Source organism: Adiantum capillus-veneris, chromosome 7, assembly GCF_014529385.1.
Source record: "Adiantum capillus-veneris isolate H3 chromosome 7, ASM1452938v2, whole genome shotgun sequence".
Lineage (NCBI taxonomy): Eukaryota > Viridiplantae > Streptophyta > Polypodiopsida > Polypodiales > Pteridaceae > Adiantum > Adiantum capillus-veneris.
Genome location: NC_140937.1, coordinates 158,822,171 through 158,843,480, shown reverse-complemented (window position 1 = coordinate 158,843,480; position 21,310 = coordinate 158,822,171). Strand labels below are relative to the sequence as shown.

Sequence of the window (21,310 nt, the reverse complement as noted above, 5' to 3'; positions counted from 1 at the left end):
CAAGAGGGAAATGCCATAACCAATCTACCACACTTGGGTGACAGAAAGGTTATACCATTTTCTTCTTTTTATTAGCTCGCGTACACACACCCGAGAAGAAGAGAATTTTAACATTGCAAAAAACTATCCCAAGAGACCTTACAGATCTATCCGAAGAGGAGAGTTGGTACTCGAGACCTATTATTCAAAAGGGAAATGGCATAACCAATCTACCACACTTCGGTGATAGAAAGGTTATACCATTTTCCTCTTTTATTAACGCACACCCCCGAGAAGAAGAGAATTTTAACATCATAGGAAACTATCCAAGAGACCTTAAAGATCTATCCAACGAAGAGAGTTGAACTCAAGTCCTGTTATTCAAGACGGAAATGGCATGACCAAAGGCTACCACACTTGGGTGAAAGAAAGGTTATACCATTTTCCTCTTTTTACTAGCACGCACACACCCCCGAGAAGAAGAGAATTTTAATGTTGTAGGAAACTATCCCAAGAGACATTGAAGATCTAGCTCACGAGGAGAGTTGAACTCAAGACCTATTATTCAAGAGGGAAATGGCATAACCAATCTACCACTTGGGTGATAGAAAGGTTATACCATTTTCCTATTTTCATTAGCACGCACACCCCCCCTCCCAAGAAGAAGAGAATTTTAACCTCGTAGGAAACTATCCCAAGAGACCTTAAAGATCTATCCGACGAGGAGAGTTGAACTCAAACCTATTACTCAAGAGGGAAATAGCATAACCAACATACCACACTTGCACGATAGAAAGGTTATACCATTTTCCTCTTTTCCTTAGCGCACGCGCACACACCCGAGAAGAAGAGAATTTTAGCGTTGTAAGAAACTATCCCAAAAGACCTTAAAAGATCTATCCCTTCACTTGTTTAGAAAGCATACCATTTCCTCTTTTATTTACAATTCCTCCCCCCCCCCCCCCCCCCCACACACACACACCCACCCACCGGAGAAGAAGAGAATTTTAACGTCGTAGGAAACTATCCCAAGAGAGTCTTAAATATCTAGCCAACGAGGAGAGTTGAACTCGAGACCTCTTATTCAAGAGGGAAATAGCATAACCAATCTACCACACTTGAGAGAGAGAGAGAGAGAGAGAGAGAGAGAGAGAGAGGCGTCATTACGAGTGTCACGGTAAGCAAAATAAAAAACATAGCAAAAGACTCGCAAATGTACACTACAGGCAACTCATACAAGTAAGAAGGTATAACCCACATGGCTCATTACCATGTTGTGATGCAACTATAGCAGAAGAAGAACCTTATCATTTCATGCTGCAATACACCGCCATGGGCTAGGTAGCCAGTTCTTTTCTTTGAAAGGTGAAACAGAGATCATAAAGGGGTTCCCCTGTCACATGATTGATACATCCAACATTTCACCTTCACAATAGGCCTATTGAGTTTGAAAATACCAGCATATTACATTGCCCGTGATGACGCATCACATAATCAAAAAATTCCAGCCCATCCAAAACTGAAGTCCCTTTTGAAAAAAAAGCAGAGAGACAAAGAGGATACTGCAGAAAATACTTATTTCTTCTTGCCGGCTTTGCCCTCTTTTCTGCGGATCACCTCATCTGCATACTTAATACCTTTGCCCTTGTATGGTTCAGGAGGACGCCACTTGCGGATGGACGCTGAGAAATCACCAACCGCACACTTGTCCCTTCCCATCACAGAAACTTTCGTGTTCTCCTCTACTTTAACTTTGATGCCTTCTGGAATTGGAATCCGTACCTGGTGTGAAAACCCTAGATTCATGACCAGGTCTGTCTTCTCAAGTGCAGCACGATATCCAACTCCAATCAGCTGGAGCTTCTTCTCAAAACCCTGACTTACTCCAACTATCATGTTGTCGGTCAAAGTTCTGTCTTCCAAACAAACAATAATGTAAATGACACCCTACAAACAAGACCCTCCATTTTGTAATTAAACCACCAGTCAATGCAAAAACAGACCAAAAACCAAACTCTTCACAATGGTAAATGGACCTACTTCTTTTCCATTCACTTCAGCAAACTTGTCACAGATAGCTAGTTTACCAGAAAATAGAGCTACCATCAATGGTTAATCAATTTTTACACCTCACTGTTGTGGTTGGTTGCAATAAAACAAATCAGGCTAAATAAAAATCCATATGAAAATTTTAAATTGCAGTATAAATGCAGAAATGGATATCTCTTGTCACAGTTCGACTCTGAACCATCCACAAATAGATTCAAAGAGGAAACCTCTTCACACATCCACCATTAAAGCAAAGAATGAGGTAGCCTAGCCAGGAGGAGAACTGCTTAAAGGTGGCCTTCTACGTAAGAAGCAAGTAATTAAAACAAGTGCTCATCCCCAGTGCCCACCCTTAACCTCTTATCATCAGCAGACACACCATGTCTGCCCCTTTTGTATCGCGTAAAACAATGAGCAAGCACGTAGGGATTGGCCAAGCAGCAGCTTAAACTGCAAAACTACCATATATAATAATCATGCTCAACTGACAACAACAGCCTAAAAGGAAAAACCATCCTGCCGCAATTCTTTATCAGGGCTGCTGTAGTAGAATTAAAGCATGCCCCTCTCAAGTCACCTATCTAGAATCAGCACTTGAGTGGTCACAAAGTGCTGAACGCGACAAGTAGGCTCTAAGAATCACGCAGCATCAACAGTCTCATTTATTGAGGCAGACAAATGCTGCAAGAGTGAGGATATAGTACCATTTCGAAACAAAAATTCTCCAGCTGTAGCAAAAAGGTGCACGTCATCATGGAGGATCTCTACAACAAGACGGCGACAAGAAACAGTCAAAGGATTATCACTGTGTCCTGCATCCGAATGATAAATGAAGCCAGAACTTGCCATGACCTCAACACCAAAATATCTGACATCGGTAAAACCTAGGTATCAAGCCTTGCTGCAGAGACAAAAGTACACAAGAATCTCAAGCTCAGCTGCACAGAACATAAGAAAGTAGAATCTGCACACTCGTGATCCAGTAAATCCCCCTCATCACCCAAACGCATCTGTTAGTTATAAATATGCAAAATCTGACTACACAAGAAGACTGACATCACGTCAGTACATTAGGAACAGTTTTAATGCCAAGGGACAAACTGCACAAATTCATGTGGCGTTAAGTGTCGATCTACAAAGCCTCCAACATGGAGAAATCCCCACAATCTATCTGCCAAGAAATACCATCCGCTGCATAGGAAACTCGAGGAAGTCCCACAATCCACTCCATCATATGCCTTCTCAGAAACAAGGAGAAGAATAGCACGAGGCTGTTTTGACAGTCGCGCCCACTCCACTACCTCATAGAATATAGAGACTGTCACAGCCCAATAGAAAAGAACCTGTATCTTTTTTCTATTAATCTTAAATTTTACAAGTGTGTTTTCCTTTTGTAAAACAAGATAGCTAGAATAGTGCACCTTAGCATGATCACCGATGAGTAGTCACAGGTTATGGTGGACCCACGCAGTGGGTTAGAACATAGATAGTGCACACTCCCACCTAGATAACCCAACAGGGAGCCTGTGACTTGTAACTCGTGCATAACGAGATCATACTTGCACATAGGAAGGGTTCAAGCCTTGGAGTGTGGGCTAGATCCGCCAGAAATGACAATTACAATCAATAAGATGGCATGATCATGAAGATTGCTCATTATGCATGTGTGGGCTGAATGCATTGAATGCTTTTATCTCCTCATAGAGATGTTAAATCCACGTTTTGAAGCAAAAACCATATTGTACTCGGAAAGAGCTTTCATTTGATACCCATATTGGTGTGTGTTTTTTGACAGTTCCAAGATGGAAGCTTCTAGAAGATTCTAGAAGGGAGATCCGAGAAGGAAGGTTCCAAAAGGAAGACACATGGCGAGACACTTGTCACAAACTTTCCAAAAGATGGGACACTTGTCAAAAAGCTTTCAAAGGAAGAGACAAGTGTGTGGACACTTGTCAGACCAACTGTATCTTTTACTACACACTTGTCACAATCCTCTTCAAATTTTCCCTTTTCTCTTGAGGCAACTTCCCTATAAATAAAGCCTCTTTCCCTCTCATTTCACGATCTCCTAGTTGTTGAATTTTCCTCTACCATCAGCCCAAGAAACCCCCTTCACTACCATCACCATCTCTCTCTACCTTTACTATTCCTTCATCCTCAAGAAGCCATATCTCTCTCTCTCTCTAGCTTGCTATTTTTTTAGGGCACATACCTGTAAATCTGAAATTTCAGCTTTCATCTTCAATTTCCAAGCTCTTTCCCCTCACCATTTGCTACTAGACAACCAACCGATAAATCTGAAAAATTCAGCTTTTTCCCTTCAAGTTTGTGCTCTTTTATTCATCCTACAAGGAACCAAGACACTAGATCTCTTCTCTAGCATACGTAGTAGCTGAATTTTATCTTTGTGCATATGTTTGAGAAGTCTACTTATGTTTACTTTTATGCATGTGCACATGGCATCTTGCATGATCTACGAGTGTGAGTTTACTTAAACTCACTCTCGGATTGATTGTAATTGAACGCAATCCTAAGGTACTTGGGTTGAGTAGAAATCTATTTCCTTCGGGGGAGGTCGCCCATCTTCAACCCTCACTCTGTCTCTTGTCTCTTTGAAGTGTTGTGATTAATATTTTGTCAAGTTCTTTAAGCATTAAGCACTCTTCGTTGTACAGGGCTCTTGCACTGGTATCAGAGCTTTGGCTTGATCTTCACCCCTACACTACTAGTGCTTACAGTTGAAGTGTTTATGGATTTAGCTAGGATTTAGTACTCCGCACAAACACAAGGACACTTTACTTCATTTGAAAGAACTGAACTGAATTGAATGATAGAGAGAGACGAGAGAAAAAAGAGACGACACAAGGATGTCAAGTCCCAACCCTCAAGGGCCCCCTTGCTTTGTTGCCAGAGCAAGTACTTTCTTTATTCTTGCACAAATGCTACTACCATGATGCTGATGCTGATGCTGATGCTGATGCTGATGCTGATGGGTACTAATGCTCGGGACTGGAGGTACTATGTCGATGACGACGACGATGCTGACGATGACGACGACAGTCATGGACACCACGATGTCGCCCGTGACAACGACGACGCAAGGCTAGGGCTGAAATCTGAAAACGCTAGGTCTAACTGCTGTTGATCTGCAACCGCTACGCCACTACGGGACTGATCTGCAACCACAAACGTGGGCAAGGTTGGGGACGCAAAAACGCTGACAAATCTGGTTGAATCTACAAAACGCTAGGCTGATTTGGGGCTGAAAACTGAATGCGGCAGATCTGCAACACGCGAGGACTCGCGGCGAGGATCTGTTGGGGTATAAAGCCCAATGTGGTCGCCCAGGTAAGTGGGCGGGCCGCCAGGTATGTACACATATTCTTTTGTAAAAACCTAATAAGAACTCACTATGCTCTACACATTACAGTAGAGCGAGTTCACCATATCGTCATGCTCTTCTTCTCGTACTCTCTCTCGCGTTGCACTTCCGCTCGTACTCCTTCAATTGGTATCAGAGCTCAGATCGAGGCTCGGGGCAGCATTTGCAGGTAGCCAGAGTCACCTGCTCAGATTGGAGTGAGATTCCACAGGCGAAGACACGGCCCCAAATCTTGTGTGCAAGCCCGAAGGGCTTGGTGTTCTCAGAATTTCATTCTGAGGTCATCTCGGCCACGGTTCGGCTTCGACAAAGTTCTGCGCATGCCATTTTCGACTACGTGGACTCAGCGGGTGCAGATCCGACTCTGCAAATTTGGGGTTTCGGCCTACGACTGCAAGTGCTGAGGATATCTGCACTTCCAGAGTACTGATTTGTGGCTATCTACACAACGAAGGACGGCTTACAGTTCTTGGAGGCGTGTCACATATGACACGGACGCACCTACACACAGACTGTAGGCGACATCCACTAGTTCATCAGGTAGCTTGTGTTTGCTGCTTGATATTCCAGATTTCATCTTGACATTGCAGGTACTTCCACATGGGATGTATTGTCAGAGATGATGTATGTCTGTTGAGGGTTTGCTGGCTGTGAGTCACGCAGCAAACAACCACCGCAGCGGTTACAGCATATAGTGGGAAATTTGTGGATGTATGACTTTGTGGGAAGTCTATGTACTGTCAGATTTACTGCAGCCTTTGTTGAGGGTCGAGTGAGGTTTTATTGAGCTGGGGGATTCTCGAATGTTGAGATCCTTTCGGTGATACAAGTCTTGGAGCAATCCCTCGAGCACCCTTAGATAGGCAGCTAGGATGTATTGACTGTGAGTTAGACAGTTGGGATTGCATCTTTGCTTTACTGCTGTTGAGGCATTGTCGCAGTCTATGCTTACAGGACAGTGACACGACAGTCAGAGACAGTACAGGTGCAGGACAAGTTTACCCACAGCTTACAGTGTTAGAGAGACAGTGGTTTTTTGAGCTGTTTTTTGGTCTGTTTTTTGAGTACACTAGAGCCATTTTACAAAGGAGACTCTGCCGAAATTTCTGCAGAATCTGAAGCTTTCTTGGTTCATTTGACAGGTTGATATTGGTTCAGAGGTCAGTTTACAAGGGAAACTCTGCCGAATTTTTCCCAGGAAAGTAAACTACTGTGAAGTGTAGCTATGGCTGGATCACAGGACACTGCTCTTTACAATATCAAGAAGCTCGATGGAACCAATTTCCCATTGTGGAAGAAGCAAATTTGGCACGTGTTGGTACAAAAGAAGCAGATAAAACCTATAAAGCTCAAGGGGATAAAACCAGAAGATATGGACGAAGATGAATGGAGCGAAATGGATGAATTGGCACTTTCTACCATTATGCTGACTTTGGCAGAAAGCGTTTACTTCAATGTAGCAGACGAGATGTCGGCTTATCAAGCATGGTTAAAGCTGAGTGATCTTTATGAGAAGCAAAGAGCAGCTTCACAGGTATACTGGCTTAAGAAGCTTGTTGACTTGAAGATGAAAGAAGGGACACCTATGTCCAATCATCTGAATGAATTCAACACCATCTACAGTCAATTGTCAGCTCAAGGTGTCAAGTTTGATGAACCTGTTAGAGCTATGTTCCTGTTGATCACATTGCCGAAAAGTTGGGACACTTTTCGCATAGCTTTGAGTAATTCTGCACCTCCAGATGGTTTGAACATAGCAGGTGTAGAAGGAAGTCTGCTTACTGAAGAAACCAATAGAAAGACAATGGACAAAGGCAAAGGAACAGCCTTAGTTGTCAGGGGAAGGACCAAAGGAAAGTACAAAGGTAGAAAGAGGAATCAGTCTCGTAGCAAGTCCCACAGTGCTAAAGGCAAGAGTGACATAGAATGCTACCATTGTGGCAAGAAGGGTCACATGAAAAGAGACTGCAGAGAATGGAAAGCAGAAAAAGGCAAAGAGAAAGCTGAAGACCATGGTGAGAAGAACAAGTCCTCAATGAAGATTCAAGAAATAAATGTGACAAACACTGTTGCAGAGGATGACAGTCTAGTGTCAGGAGACATCTACTTCTTGAAGAATACAATGGACTCAGCTCTTCTTACAGCATCTGATGGAAATTCACTGAGTGACTGGATTATAGACTCAGGGGCATCACTTCATGTGTCTCCAAACAAGGAGTGGTTTACCTCTTATGTGACCACTAAAGATCATGTTCGGCTAGGCAATGGACAGACATGTGAGATCTTAGGTGTTGGAGATGTTCAATTGAAGTTTCAGAATGGCTCTTCTTTCACGCTGAAGAATGTGAGACATGTTCGCGCATTACAAAGAGCTTGATCAGCACAGGTTTACTTGATGATGCTGGCTACGTCACCACTTTTGGACAAAACATGTGGAAGATATCCAAGGGTTCGATGACAGTAGCACATGGAGTAAAGTATGGAGGACTTTACATGATTTATGTATCAAATGTCTCTAAAAATGTAATCAATGTAACCGAGCAGCCGAACGTTTCTTTGTGGCATAGCCAGTTAGGACATATGTCCAAGAAGGGAATGGAAATCTTGTCTCGTTCTGGTTATTTGCCTGGCTTGTCATTTAATGATCTTGAATTCTATGAACATTGTCTGTATGGTAAGCAAACACAGCAGCCACATAAGCATAGAAGCAGTAGAAGAGATACACAATTGGAACTTGTTCATAGTGATTTGTGTGGACCCATACCTAACCTATCTCTAGGGGGAGCTTCTTACTTTATGACATTTATAGATGATTACTCGAGGAAAGTATGGGTTTACTTTCTCAAGCACAAGGATGAAGCGTTTAGTGTTTTCAAAACGTTTGTGACACTTGTGGAGAATCAGAGTGGCAAGAAGCTTAAATGCTTACGCACTGACAATGGTGGAGAGTATGTTTCAAAGGCCTTTCAGGACTTTTGTGAGTCAAAAGGTATAAAACGTGAACTTACTGCTCCTTACAATCCTCCTCAAAATGGTGTTGCTGAGAGGATGAATAGGACCATACAAGAGAAGGTCAGAAGTATGTTGTCTAATGCACAGCTGCCAAATGGGTTTTGGACTGAAGCTGTATCAACAGCTGTTCATCTTATAAATAGATCTCCTAGCAAGGTTTTGCAGAAGTAGTGGCAGAGATGGTATGGTCAGGCAAGGTGCCCTCATACAAGCATCTCAAAGTCTTTAGCTGTGAGGCATATACTCACGTTGCAAAGGAATTTAGGAACAAACTTGAGCCAAAGAGTAGAAAGTGCATCTTTCTAGGCTATGGTAATTCTGGTGAGATGGGGTACAGACTTTGGGATCCCGAATCCAGAAAGGTTATCCGCAGCAATGATGTTCACTTTAATGAAGCCAAATATCATTCTAAACCAGAGAGGGTTGAGGAGATTAGAAGAGTTGTCTTCCAAGAAAATGGACCTGCACGTGCAAAACAAAATGTCAGGGCTCAAGAGAAGCAAGGACAGGATAGAGTGGAACCACAGGTTGTGGCTGAGCCTGAGCCACCTATTGAGCATAGATCTGGACGTATCACACGACCTCCTGATAGGTTTGTTCCATCTATGAACTATGTCATGTTGACTGATTGCAATGAGCCTTCATGTTACAAGGAAGCAGTGCAAATGAAGGACTCCGGGAATTGGCAATTGGCCATGCGGTCAGAGATGACAGCTCTGCATAAAAACCAGACATGGAAGCTAGTTAAATTACCACAGGGCAAAAAGGCTCTACCTTGTAAATGGGTTTACAGGTATAAGATCACCGCTCATGATAGTCGACCAAAGTACAAAGCAAGGCTTGTTGCCAAGGGCTTTAAGCAAAAACAAGGCATTGACTTTGATGAAGTCTTCTCTCCGGTGGTCAAGATGACTACATTGAGATGCTTTCTTGCATTGGTTGCCATATTAGATTTGGTGTTGCACCAAATGGATGTCAAGACAGCGTTCTTGCATGGTGATTTAGATGTGGAAACTTACATGCAACAGCCAGAAGGGTTTGTTGAGAAAGGCAAGGAAGATTTGGTATGCCAGTTGTTAAAGCGTCTTTATGGCTTAAAACAATCACCGAGGGCATGGTACCATAAGTTCCACAAGTTTATGTTTTCTCAAGGCTACAAACGTAGTGAGTTCGATCACTGTCTATATACAAAGAAGGCTAAGGATGGCAGTTGACATCCCTGAGAATTAAAAGAGGGTTCGCTCTATTGTGAACTAGGTTTGAACGTACGTTCAGAAAATGCTATGGCTAGAATCCTATCTGCCTGAGATTTTGCAAGGCGTCATTGATGCTTGCAAGGAGGAAAAGATTGGAAGGAAGTGCGCCGTGCACAAGGAATCTTCGGAATGGAACCGTCCGCCTACGTTGAGCGACGGCCCGAAACAAGAACCTTCTTTAAGGTGATCACACACTTTGTTTGTGAAGGAAGACATCAAGATTAATACTCTTATGATTTGGGCATTCCCTATGTGGGAGGACACAAGAGGTTTAATACCCTCTGGACTAACAGCGCACGATTATGCGCAAGGACAAATACCTAGATTGATTTCTAAGAAGATTATTCTTCTCGAAACAATTGGCCTACCCAAAGCAAAGGCCCGGAATAAGAACTTACTTTGGTAAGATGACACACTTTGTCTGCCACAGGAAGATTCACAGGGGCTTAATGCTCTCGACATGCCCTATGCGGGAGGACAGAAGAGGTTTAATATCCTCCGGACTAATAGCGCAAGGTTATGCGCAAGGACATAGACCTAGATTGATTTCTAGGAGGAATTATTCTTCTCGGGATTGAGAAGGTGGAATTGAGCTAACAGATTCTCAGATAAGGAAAACTTCCGATCTGTTGGAAAGATGTGAATGACGAGTTCTTACATGGCTCGTAAGTTTGATGATTGGTGAAGGATATCCTCGAGGTACTAGAGGAAGGACATGAACCGGTAAGCTAAGTATTGGATTTTTGAATTTTTGTTTAATTTAATTTTTAAGTTCTCTTTTGAGAAAGGACTAGCTCAACTCACCATTGAGCAAGATATGGAATTTTTCCGATTTCTCCTTGGCAATTCAGTTGGACCTCTACAGTTGAGGACAACTGTTTATAAGTGAGAGGGATGTTGCTAAATTGGCTTTATCTTACAAAAAAATAATTCTAAATGAATTATTGGATTTATAAGTGAGAGGGTTTTCTCGCTTGGAACACCAAGGCAAAATAATTCTAAATGAATTATTGGAATTTTAAGTGAGAGGGCTTTTCTCACTGGAGACATCCGACAAAATATTCCTAGTGCGTCATTCAGAGTAATGACGGGAGCACTGTGAAAGGGAATATCTGTAAGGCCACCAGGAACGGGTACCCGTGATGCGTCACATCGGATGGGTGACAAGGAGCATCGGGAAGAAGTATCCGACCATCCGGGAACGGACATCTCTGATGCGTCATAGGATGGGTGACATAGAGCATTGTGAAGGAGATTGTAACGTAAGTTCGGTAGGAAAGGACTAGGTGATGGGTATTCCTGATGCGTCACAAGGTGGGTGACGGGTGCATCGGAAAGGGAATATCCATAGTCGGGAGGAAATTCCGAACTGTGTTAGAATTGTGCAAAAGGAAAAAGCAAGCACTTGAATGAAGATGGGTTCAGAGGAAACTTTGAGGAAAAAACACATGCTTTCCAAGAAAGCGGGATTGCTTATCGGAAAAGTAGATACTTTCCCGCGAGGAAGTCTATGTCTGCATTGCAATTGTGCATGTGATTGCATCCAGGGACGCCTGGGAAGTGATGTGAAAGCATTGTTTTTAACTTATAAGGTTTTATTGAGTTTTTGGGCAGGTTCAGACTATTTTTAAAATACGCCGGCCGTCCACTTAATAAGTGGGCAGCCATCTGATAAATAAGGCAACAGATCAGCCAACGTTTTCTCTCTCTGACAAAACAGGAAGAAAAAAAAAAACGGCCGCGATCTCTACGCGAGCAGCTATTCGTGCCCGTGGCTAGGAGCTATAAAAGCATCACATGCCCTCACTCAGAGGGGAGGACCAATCTTTGCAAGGAGGAGATGTTGCTGCAGATTTCAGCCGTAAAGAAGACGTTGCCGGTGATGCCCATGGCTGCCCCAAGTGTACCAAATGTCGCCAAGACCGAGTGCGCGAGTTCCCTCGCGAAGAAGTGCCTACGAAGCGTGTTTCCATCGCGACAAGTTGCTGTTTTTCTCTGTTTTCAGCCCATAAACGTCGTAGACGGGGCTGATTTACGAGAAGGAACCCGAGAACACACCTCTTTTGTGTGTAGGATTTGGAAGAGAGGATTTTCTATGGAGAGATCTCTTCCGGGGAATTGCTTTTCGAGAACAGAGTTGCGTTTCGAGCGTCGAGACTTTGAAGGTAACGATTTTCATGTTATGAACTCTGAATATTTGTTTGCAGGTGTACTTCCTCTTAGTGAGGGAGTAGGAGCAGAGGAAGGTATGAGCCTCTGCAGGAGAAAAGCAGAGCCAGATCAGCCCAAGGGTTTCGTACCCGAGTTTGGGAAGTAGATCCACGGATCGGAGAGAGGTAGTCTCTCAAGTTGTGATCCGGAAGTTGGGATTCCCAAGTAAGGACTTCGTGTCCGGGAAAGCAGAGTTGTTCTGCGGGAAGAGGACTCTAGAAAGAGTTGGAAAAGAGTTGCAAGGATGCCATGCCCTAAGTCTGGAAGGTGAGATCCAGAGGCGAGAACCTTGATTCTCGAGGAATTGGAATAAGGAACCGAAGTTCCTTGGAATAGGGTTTTGCCCTGGGAATCGGAAGCTGAGGCTTTCGGGAACCATCAAGTCTTATTCTAAAACAAACGTGGTAATACGTTCGGTTCAAGTGCTTGTATAGACTTCTCCTCAGTAATAAAGATACTATTACGGGGGGGGGGACTAGCCCATCTTCTGGTCCCCAGTACTGTGTCGATCTTCTCACTCACTCTCTCTCTCTCTCTCTCTCTCTCTCTCTCTCTATTTATTTCTCTCTATATCCTCTGCCTTCAGTAATAAGTGATAAATCCTATTTATCCGAATGTATTTTATATTGTTATGCGCTCCCGTTTGTGACAAAGACCTACTTAGTCGTGGGTTGATTAAGCCTAGTAGCTCGCCCTTTTGTTCTCCAATTCTTGTTCAGAAAAAGGTGTCAAAATGTGCATCAACTATCGTACACTCAACAAAATAACCGTGAAGAACAGGTCTCCTATTCCACGAATCGATGACATTTAGGATCACCTTAATGGCGCCAAGATTTTCAGCAAGATTGATCTAAAGAGCAGCTATCATCAGATCAGGGTGATTCTACAAGATACCCACAAGACTGCTTTCTGTATTTCTTTTGGCTTATACAAATTCTTGGTGATTCCTTTCGGATTAACTAAGACACCGACAACTTTCAATCGCATGATGGAGTGCAGGTCACCGCCAATATGTTGGCACCTTCTTTGATGATATTCTTGTGTTTAGCAAGAATGAAGAGGAGCATCGTCAACATCTGGAAACTGTTTTACAACTTCTTCATGAGAACCAGCTTCTCATTAATAATAAAAAAAGCGAGTCTTTCATGCAGAAGATAAATTATCTTGGGCATGTGATCTCTTCAGAAGGTATTCAAATGGATCCAGGAAAGATCAAAATAATTCAAAAATGTCCAGATCTTTGTGAAGTTCATCAAGTGAGATCTTTTCTTGGGTTATGCTCTTACTATCGCCGCTTCATCAAACATTTTTCCCATATTGCTGCTCCTCTTCATGACCTAACCAAGAAGAATAGCACTTTTCAATCGAAAGAGGAAGAGAAGGCAGCTTTTAAAAAGCTCAAAATTGCACTCACTTCGGGTCCTATTCTCATCATCCCCGAATTGGCAAAACCATTCATAGTCGAAGCAGATGCTTGTGGCAATTGCATTGGTGATGTGCTCAATCAAGAAGGCCATGCGGTAGCATTCGAAAGCGGACGCCTAAATGATGCAGAGAAGCGATATGACATTTATGAGAAAGAGCTGATAGTTGTTGTTCATGCTTTGAAGATATGGAAACATTATCTCTTAGGCAATGAATTCCTTGTAAGAACCGATCATTAAAGCTTGAAGTATTTCAAAACTCAAAAGCATTTACATGAAAAGCATGCAAAATGGAAAACTTCTTTGTCAATTTTTCATTTTCAAATCTTATATACTCGTCGCAAGCACAATGTGGTCGCAGACGCACTTTCAAGAATCCCTCAAATTTCAACCATCACAGTGGCTCATCATGAAGACTTTCAAGGTATGAAAAATACTTATGACAGGGATGCTGATTTTCAAACAATATGGTTGAAGCTGCAAGAAGGAGAATCTCATCTAAATTACTACATCAAAGATGGACACCTCATAATGGATAATCGTCTTTGTGTAATTCTTCCTCTTCGTCAAAAGGTGTTAAAAGAGAGTCATGAACCTGAACATAGAGGAAGAGCACTCACTCTAAGCGTCTTAGAGCATTTCTTCTATTGGCCGACAATACGAAGCGACACATACAACTACATTGACGAATGCTTGGTATGTCAGAAATCAAAGTTTGATAGACAAAAGGCTCCTTGATTGCTGCAACCTTTGCCTGTCCCAGATGGTCCTTGGGAGTCTATTACGATGGATTTCATTACAGGAATTCCAAAAACACCACAAGGGAGCGATATGATTTGGGTCGTCATTGACATGTTCAGTAAGCAAGCACATTTCATTTCTTGCCATAAAACATTGAAATCTTCACGAGCTGCACGACTCTTTATACAGCATACCTTTAGGTTGCATTGCGTGCCTTCAAAAATTATTTTTGATAGGGACTCCAAGTTACCAGTAATATCTGGTGTGCTTTATTGAGAATTTAAAAACAACCTTAAAGTTCTCCTCATCATTTCATCCACAAAGGGATGGGCAAACTTAAGTCCTGAATCTCACTTTACTTGATATGTTAAAAGCTTATGTTAGTGAGCAGAAGTACAATGGGAGAAGTATCTACCTCTATTGGACAACAACACCCGACACTCCTCTACAAGGAAGGCTCCAAATAAAATAATGCAAGGAAGAATAATACCTCCACCTATTATCCGTACCAAAGACAAGATTTTTGTCGTTGATGAGTCTATTTCGGACTTGAAGACATCTATGAATCAAGTCCGAGCCAAGAACGACAATAGAAGCAAGCAGATAAGCTACGAAGGCATTTGGTTTTCAAAGAAGGACAATATGTCTTACTAAAGTTTGATAAGAACGGATTAAAGCAAAGTTCAGGGCAAACAAGGTCTTTTCCGAAGCTATCGAAAAGGTACTTTGGACCCTTCAAGGTCATCAAGAAAAATAATGAAGTATGCTACAAGCTAGAACTCCCAAGTCATTGGAAGATCTCCCGGAAGTTGAAGACACGGAGCAACTCATTAAACTCGAACAAATCCTCTTTCATAACAATCGAACTATAAGAAGTGGCCTTCTGACCCAGAAATTTCTATTGAAGTTCAAAGATTTACCCACAACCGATGCCAAGAGGGTGGATGAAAATTTCATACAGGCTTATCCAGATATTCTTAAACAATATGAGGAAGCTTTTCAGTTGGGGACATTTGAATAAGAGCGGGTGGGTTGCTTTTTCTATTAACCTTAACAAGTGTGTTTTCCTTTTGTAAACCAAGATCGCTAGAACAGTGCACCTTAGTATGATTACCGATGAGTAGTCACAGGTTATGGTGGACCCACACAGTGGGTTAGAACATAGATAGTACACACTCCCACCTAGATAACCCAACAAGGCGCCTACGATTTGTAACTCGTGTATATCGGGATCATACTTGCACTACCCAGAACACGAATGGGGAACGGGAAGGGGAGGGTCCGAAATGGGAACAGGGAGGACGAGGGGGGGACGGAACAAGAATGAGAACGAGGCCGGAATGGTCTACTAAAGTAAGGCTTGAACTACCTCCATTCAGCTTAGTCCCAAATAAACTTCTAAACAACTCAAAAACTGTCCCCAAATCTGCCCCCAAATGCCTACTTCTGACCATTCCACCCCGCATTTCGTCGTTTCGCCTCATCTTCTCCCCGTTCCGGAACACCGTTCTAGTTACACCCCGTTCCAAAAAAAATGCGTTCCTAACTTCGTTTCGGGAACGGGACTCATCCGGAACACCGTTCAAAACGTTTGGGCTGTGCTCCGCCTGTTCTCTGTTACACTGGCACATAGGAAGGGATGATGCCTTGGAGTGTGGGCTAGATCCACCTGAACAGACAGTTACAATCAATAAGATGGCATGATCATGAAGATTGCTCATTATGCATGTGGGTTGAATGCATTGAATGGTTTTATCTCCTCATAGAGATGTTAAATCCATGTTTTGAAGCAAAAACCGTATTGTACTTGGAAAGAGCTTTCATTTGATACCCATATTGGTGTGTGTATTTAGCAGTTCCAAGATGGAAGATTCTAGAAGATTTTAAAAGGGAGATCCTAGAAGGAAGGTTCCAAAAAGAAGACACGTGGCGAGCCCCTTGTCACAAACTTTCCAAAAGATGACACTTGTTAAAAAGCTTTCAAAGGAAGAGACAAGTGTGTGGACACTTGTCACACCAACTTTATCTTTTACTACACACTTGTCACAATCCTCTTCAACTTTTCCCTTTTCTCTTGAGGCAGCTTCCCTATAAATGAGCCTCTTTCCCTCTCGTTTCACCATCTCCTAGTTGCTAATTTTCCTCTTACCATCAGCCCAAGAAATCCCCTTCATTACCATCACCATCTCTCTCTACCTTTACTATTCCTTCATTCTCAAGCTGCCACATTTCTCTCTCTCTAGCTTGCTGTTTTTCAGGGCAGCACATCTATAAATTTGAAATTTCAGCTTTCATCTTGAATTTCCAAGCTCTTTCCCCTCACCGTTTGCTATCAAACAGCCAACCTATAAATCTGAAAAATTCAGCTTTTTCCCTTCAGTTTGCGCTCTTCTATTCATCCTACAAGCAACCAAGACACTAGATCTCTTCTCTAGCATACGCAGCAACTAAATTTTATCTTTGAACATATGTTTGAGAAGTCTACTTATGTTTACTTTTATGCATGTGCACATGGCATCTTGCATGATCTACGAGTGTGAGTCTACTTGAACTCACTCTCGGGTTGATTGTAACTAAGCTCAATTCTAAGGTACTTGGGTTGAGTAGAAATCTATTTCCTTCAGGGGAGGTCGCCTATCTTCAAACCTCATTCTACCTCTTGTCTCTTTAGAGTGTTGTGATTAATATTTTGTCAAGTTCTTTAAGCATTAAGCACTCTTAGTTGTATGGGGCTCTTATAGAGACCCTGTTGTGAAGTATAAAGCAAAACTGGCAGACAAGGCCTAATCACCCAGCCAACATCATATACTCTGAATAAGGAAAGTTATGAGTAGCCGTCACATGACTCATGAGCAAAGCAATATCACCTCTATTCGGGATAAGTGAAATCGGCCCTCAACACACAGTCAAGCATCTTGTCATGTGCCAACTAGCTCTATGTGCCATATATACATGAGCCGTCTACTTCTAGAGAAAGTCACTTGATATATCAAGCTTGCCCTCTTGACACGGTACATAGCATAGCCAAATGATTGATGCACACATAATTCTGTTGATATGGTGATTAGGAGTGACATGGCCCCCCCTCTCTACACTAGGCATTGCAATAGAATCAATTGTTGGCACTGCATGTGGCCCTTTCTAATAGTTTGATTAGTCTCCCATGATCTCAGGCTTCAGTCCAAGGTGTGCTACAACTTTTGGTGAGATGAATTTAGCCTAGGATCTATTCTCAAAGATCATAAGGGTCTACTTGTCTCTAACCTTTTCCCGATGCCCGACAAAGCTCTAAAGACTCATCACCTTGATAGGTTCAAGAATGTCTGCCACTAGCCCAACATCGGTCTGTCGTTTCTTTCCCTTCCCCCTGCAAATCTAGAAGTCTCAGCCCTACCTTACTCGGTAGAACACTGAGCAAATTTGTGTCCCAAATCTCCACATGTAAAGCAGTCGACCTACTTAAACCATTCAAGCTTTAGCTCTGCAAACTTGGTTGGCTGCCCAAAGTTCCTCCTCCCAAAGATCTAGTTCTAGGTTTCTTGCTTGTGGCCCTTGGTGTTTTGGATTAAGGCTTCTAATTAGAGCTAGTATTCCTTAGCCTCAAAAGTCCCCTTTTCGACAAGGAAAGAATACCCACCTTGCGCGTGTCCCATCATACCATGTATGATAAAAGCTTTCTACTTGAGCCGATACCTTTCTGCAAACCACTACGCTACTCCATCTACTCATCCAAATTTGAAAGTGACCAACCTTTAAGAATCTACACCTAAATATGCATCCCAAAACTTCTTGTTATAAGGCTTTAACATGTTATCCTCCTCAAACGATATATGATTCCATTCTGACAAGGTGTCTTATCTCAAAAGCTTGTGTCAAAACCAAACAGAAGCAGACAATCGTTTGAACTCCCACCAAATCTTTGGGGCTTGCCCTTATATCAAGAGAGTCAACACCACTATAAAGTATTTTCTTCAAAAAGGAAGAGGCCTTTCTCACTTTGGAGACTTTTATGAAGTTACGAAGCCACATCAAACTGACGTATGAATGCAAGAGCCTTCAACTCTTGCATACCTCCCATAAGTCCAGACATAGATCCTCCAAAAGCCCCATAGACATCATGGAATAGGTATGCTCGTCATCTTGACAAGAGTGGAGGAACTTTCCAATATGTCCACAAAAATTGGATATAACCCCACCCATTTTCTGCTACAAAAGCCGCTAGCGGCTATAGCATCTACTATCACCAAGAAGAATTGGCATCCTTGGTATAGAGGACTTGGATCCCAAAACTGAAGCCTTAATCTGGAAATTGCTAGTAAAGTAGCATTCTTGCTTCAATGCACTGCTAAGATAGCATTCTTGCTTCAACAACAATCCAGCCTAATATTCTACTAGACACCCATAGCTCTTGACAACAAATGGGAATGCAATCCAACAAAGCCTAGAAGAGATTGTGGTGAAAGAGCAAACACCCTCTCGTTATCTTTCTTGATAGATTTACCGCACATGCTAAATCGGTGTAGGAGGGGCAAGAGGATCTATGACAAATCACGCTTTGATAAATGCTGCGTATTCATTTGTAACAGCTGGAAAAAGATCTTGAAGGGTGAAGAAAACAATAAAAACTCCAGGGAAGTTGTTCGCTTTCGCGTAGTTCATTCCATGATATATGTATTGCCATGCATTCTCATGACCATTAACTCTAATCCTTAAAGTTCTGCTTTGTGAGTCACTAGTAGTGTATCAACTCCTCAACCTTCTCACCAACCTGATTTCAAACAAGAGACACCTATAAATGGAAAGCTTAGGTGCGCTATGATTCACGGATATCAATAACAGAGCTGGTTTCTCTAAGAAATCGTATCCTTGGGGCAACTTGATAGTATCTCCACTAAGGAAAATAGAAATGGAGCATCAAGAGTTAGTGCATGGTTTTCATTCGCAAATTGTCACTGGCAACATGTAGATTCTGGGAAAAATTCACAAGTACATACTCATGCCAGAAGAAGATGAATACCCCCATAAACTAAGAAGATTGGAATTCACAAGCTATAGCAAAACACGTATAAATTTCTAAAGAAAAGAAGATTCAAAATTGAAATACATAGAGGGAAAGTTTAAGGTTCATTGTACCTATTTCAAAAAAATATATACAAATAAAATAGACAATCTGACTAGCAAATATTTCTGAAGGAACCTCAACTTCAAAGTCAGTCAAACCAAACATGAGATATTTGTAAACTTCAAAGTTATGCTCGCAAAGACCCTATTGACTTATTATAATTCGAAATTAGTAAGTCACAGCTGAGCCTATCTCACTTTCAGAGATTCCAAATACAGTACTTTTAAAACCATCATATGACTATAAACCATCAGGAAGTAGCATTTTGTGCATATTGCTGGTGCATTTTCCTGCACTTACTAACCTACATTTATTGCACACGCATACATGCACTGCATAATGTCCAGCAGCCATAAATTGGCACGTGCTACTAGAGCTGCCTGTGAAATGAAGCAAATGACAACATATCAATCATTCATAAACAGCATAGTGCAGAACCTGAAGAGCCCATGCATTTGTCGTGCTCGTCGAGTATCCAGAGCCCTTGAGATGGTTATGACGCCAGAGGCATCGCATTCAACTTTGATTTCACGCGGGTATGTCGTTTCAAGCTCTCCAAGGGGACCCTTTACAAAGAGGGTCTGGTTGTCCAAGTTCACACTCACACCTTTCAGGACAGTCACGGGCTTCTTGCCAATCCTAGACTCCTTGCACTCGATCCTCAGTAAACCTCCATTTTGCGCTCTCGGCTTGAACTCTGCAGTGCTTAGACTGAATTCCTCGCCGATGAAGGAGCTCCTTAGCTCACTGTTTCAAGAGACTAGGGTTAGCACTTACCGAGAAATGCTTGATTTCCCACGAAGATTCGAGAGAAAAGAACTACCAGGAAGGCGCTGCTGCAGGGAGGGTACAGGAAAGCAAGTTCGCCATCTCTACATCCACATGCAAACTGAGATAAGGTTTGAAGTGGTCTTCTGAAATAACTCTTACTTGTGTGTGAGAGAGAGAGAGAGAGAGAGAGAGAGAGAGAGAGAGAGAATCTATCCAGCAAAGGGAGGAAGGGTAATTTAAGTCCTCGAAGGGACTGCCCATTCTCCAAAACTCACTTCAACTCTTAGTAGCGAACTGAATCAAACCACCCCCTAGATAATATCCAACAAGACAACTAAATGAATGTGGAGAGAGAGAGAGAGAGCAATCACACAAGGCCTAACCGATCTATCTAACAAGACTAAGTTCAACAAATGTCAAAAGATGGAAGGGGAAGCTTATTGACTTGAACCCCACATAATCAAATGAGACACATCTCATAGAGGGATTTATGGCTAGAATGCAGTGGCGTTTAGACACGAGGGTCACTCAAAATATCAATGAGTGAGAGAGAGGGAGGAGGAGATCCGAGAGAGGAGGGGGGGGGGGGGGGGGGGGGGGGGGGGGGGGAATTGTGAAGCATGTAAATAAATGATTTTAAACAAAGTATGTTTCTTTGGGACACTGTGTGCTCATCTTCTTGTTGATTAGCTAAGAACATATATTGCGAGGGAGGTTCCAAGTAGTTTACATTTATTCATTTTGATGCAAGTCATGAATGGGTGATATGAATTTGGGAGGAGATAATGGGGCTTTATTTGTGTGAAAAAGTGGTTACGGTGCACAATGGATCTTAGCCAAAACACAAATTGGGACTATACTATATGATCATATACTTCATTCTTGCATAACATCAAACAAGGTTTAGGTGTCGAGAGAAATTGGCATTTCTAAGCACTTCTTGTACATTATGGCAAGTGGCCCTAGTGATCTTGAGGATGCAATATGCGCGTTGAATCAAAGCTCACATTCAACAGGAAAAACATTGTTTCTAAGCACTTGCACCTTGTCAACGAATACAAAAAAATCAAAGTGAAGGTTGCAAAGTTTGCCCATCGTGGAGTCGACCGACACCCATTAAGGAGGGAAAGAAACGATGCCAGATTCTCTTCATCAAAGTGAATTAATTTGAATCTCCTCCTTTAGTTTGTTGCACTAAATTGTATGGTACTTAACACATGCAAGCGATTGGGTCTTGTGGTATGTAACCTAAAACCTTGCGCTCTAATACACAGATTTGCTAGAGGTCAAATTTTGTTGACTATTGTCTTATAGCTTTAGCCATATATGCTTGCTTATTTATGACTTCATGTCGAGTAGTAGC

The 21,310-nt window shown here is 42.3% G+C and overlaps 1 protein-coding gene across 1 annotated transcript; it reads right to left on the bottom strand.

Annotated features, from left to right (window-relative positions):
- Window positions 1-1,267: 1,267 nt before the first annotated feature.
- Window positions 1,268-20,156, bottom strand: EMB2394 (Ribosomal protein L6 family). The gene is made up of 3 exons (XM_086516744.1): window positions 20,000-20,156; window positions 19,615-19,923; window positions 1,268-1,891 (listed from the first exon to the last, which is right to left on the bottom strand). Exons 1-3 carry the CDS (start codon window positions 20,044-20,046, stop codon window positions 1,555-1,557), a joined length of 693 nt encoding a protein of 230 aa, XP_086372870.1. The 5' UTR covers window positions 20,047-20,156; the 3' UTR covers window positions 1,268-1,554.
- Window positions 20,157-21,310: the final 1,154 nt, after the last annotated feature.

Excerpts from the sequence above, each read along its gene's own strand:
- EMB2394 (XM_086516744.1), bottom strand. The coding sequence starts at position 20,046 with ATGGCGAACTTGCTTTCCTGTACCCTCCCTGCAGCAGCGCCTTCCTG. Across the intron at positions 19,924-19,999 it reads CCTGCAGCAGCGCCTTCCTG|TGAGCTAAGGAGCTCCTTCA; the intron begins GTAGTTCTTTTC and ends CTCTTGAAACAG. Across the intron at positions 1,892-19,614 it reads CAAATGCATGGGCTCTTCAG|AACTTTGACCGACAACATGA; the intron begins GTTCTGCACTAT and ends TTTGGAAGACAG.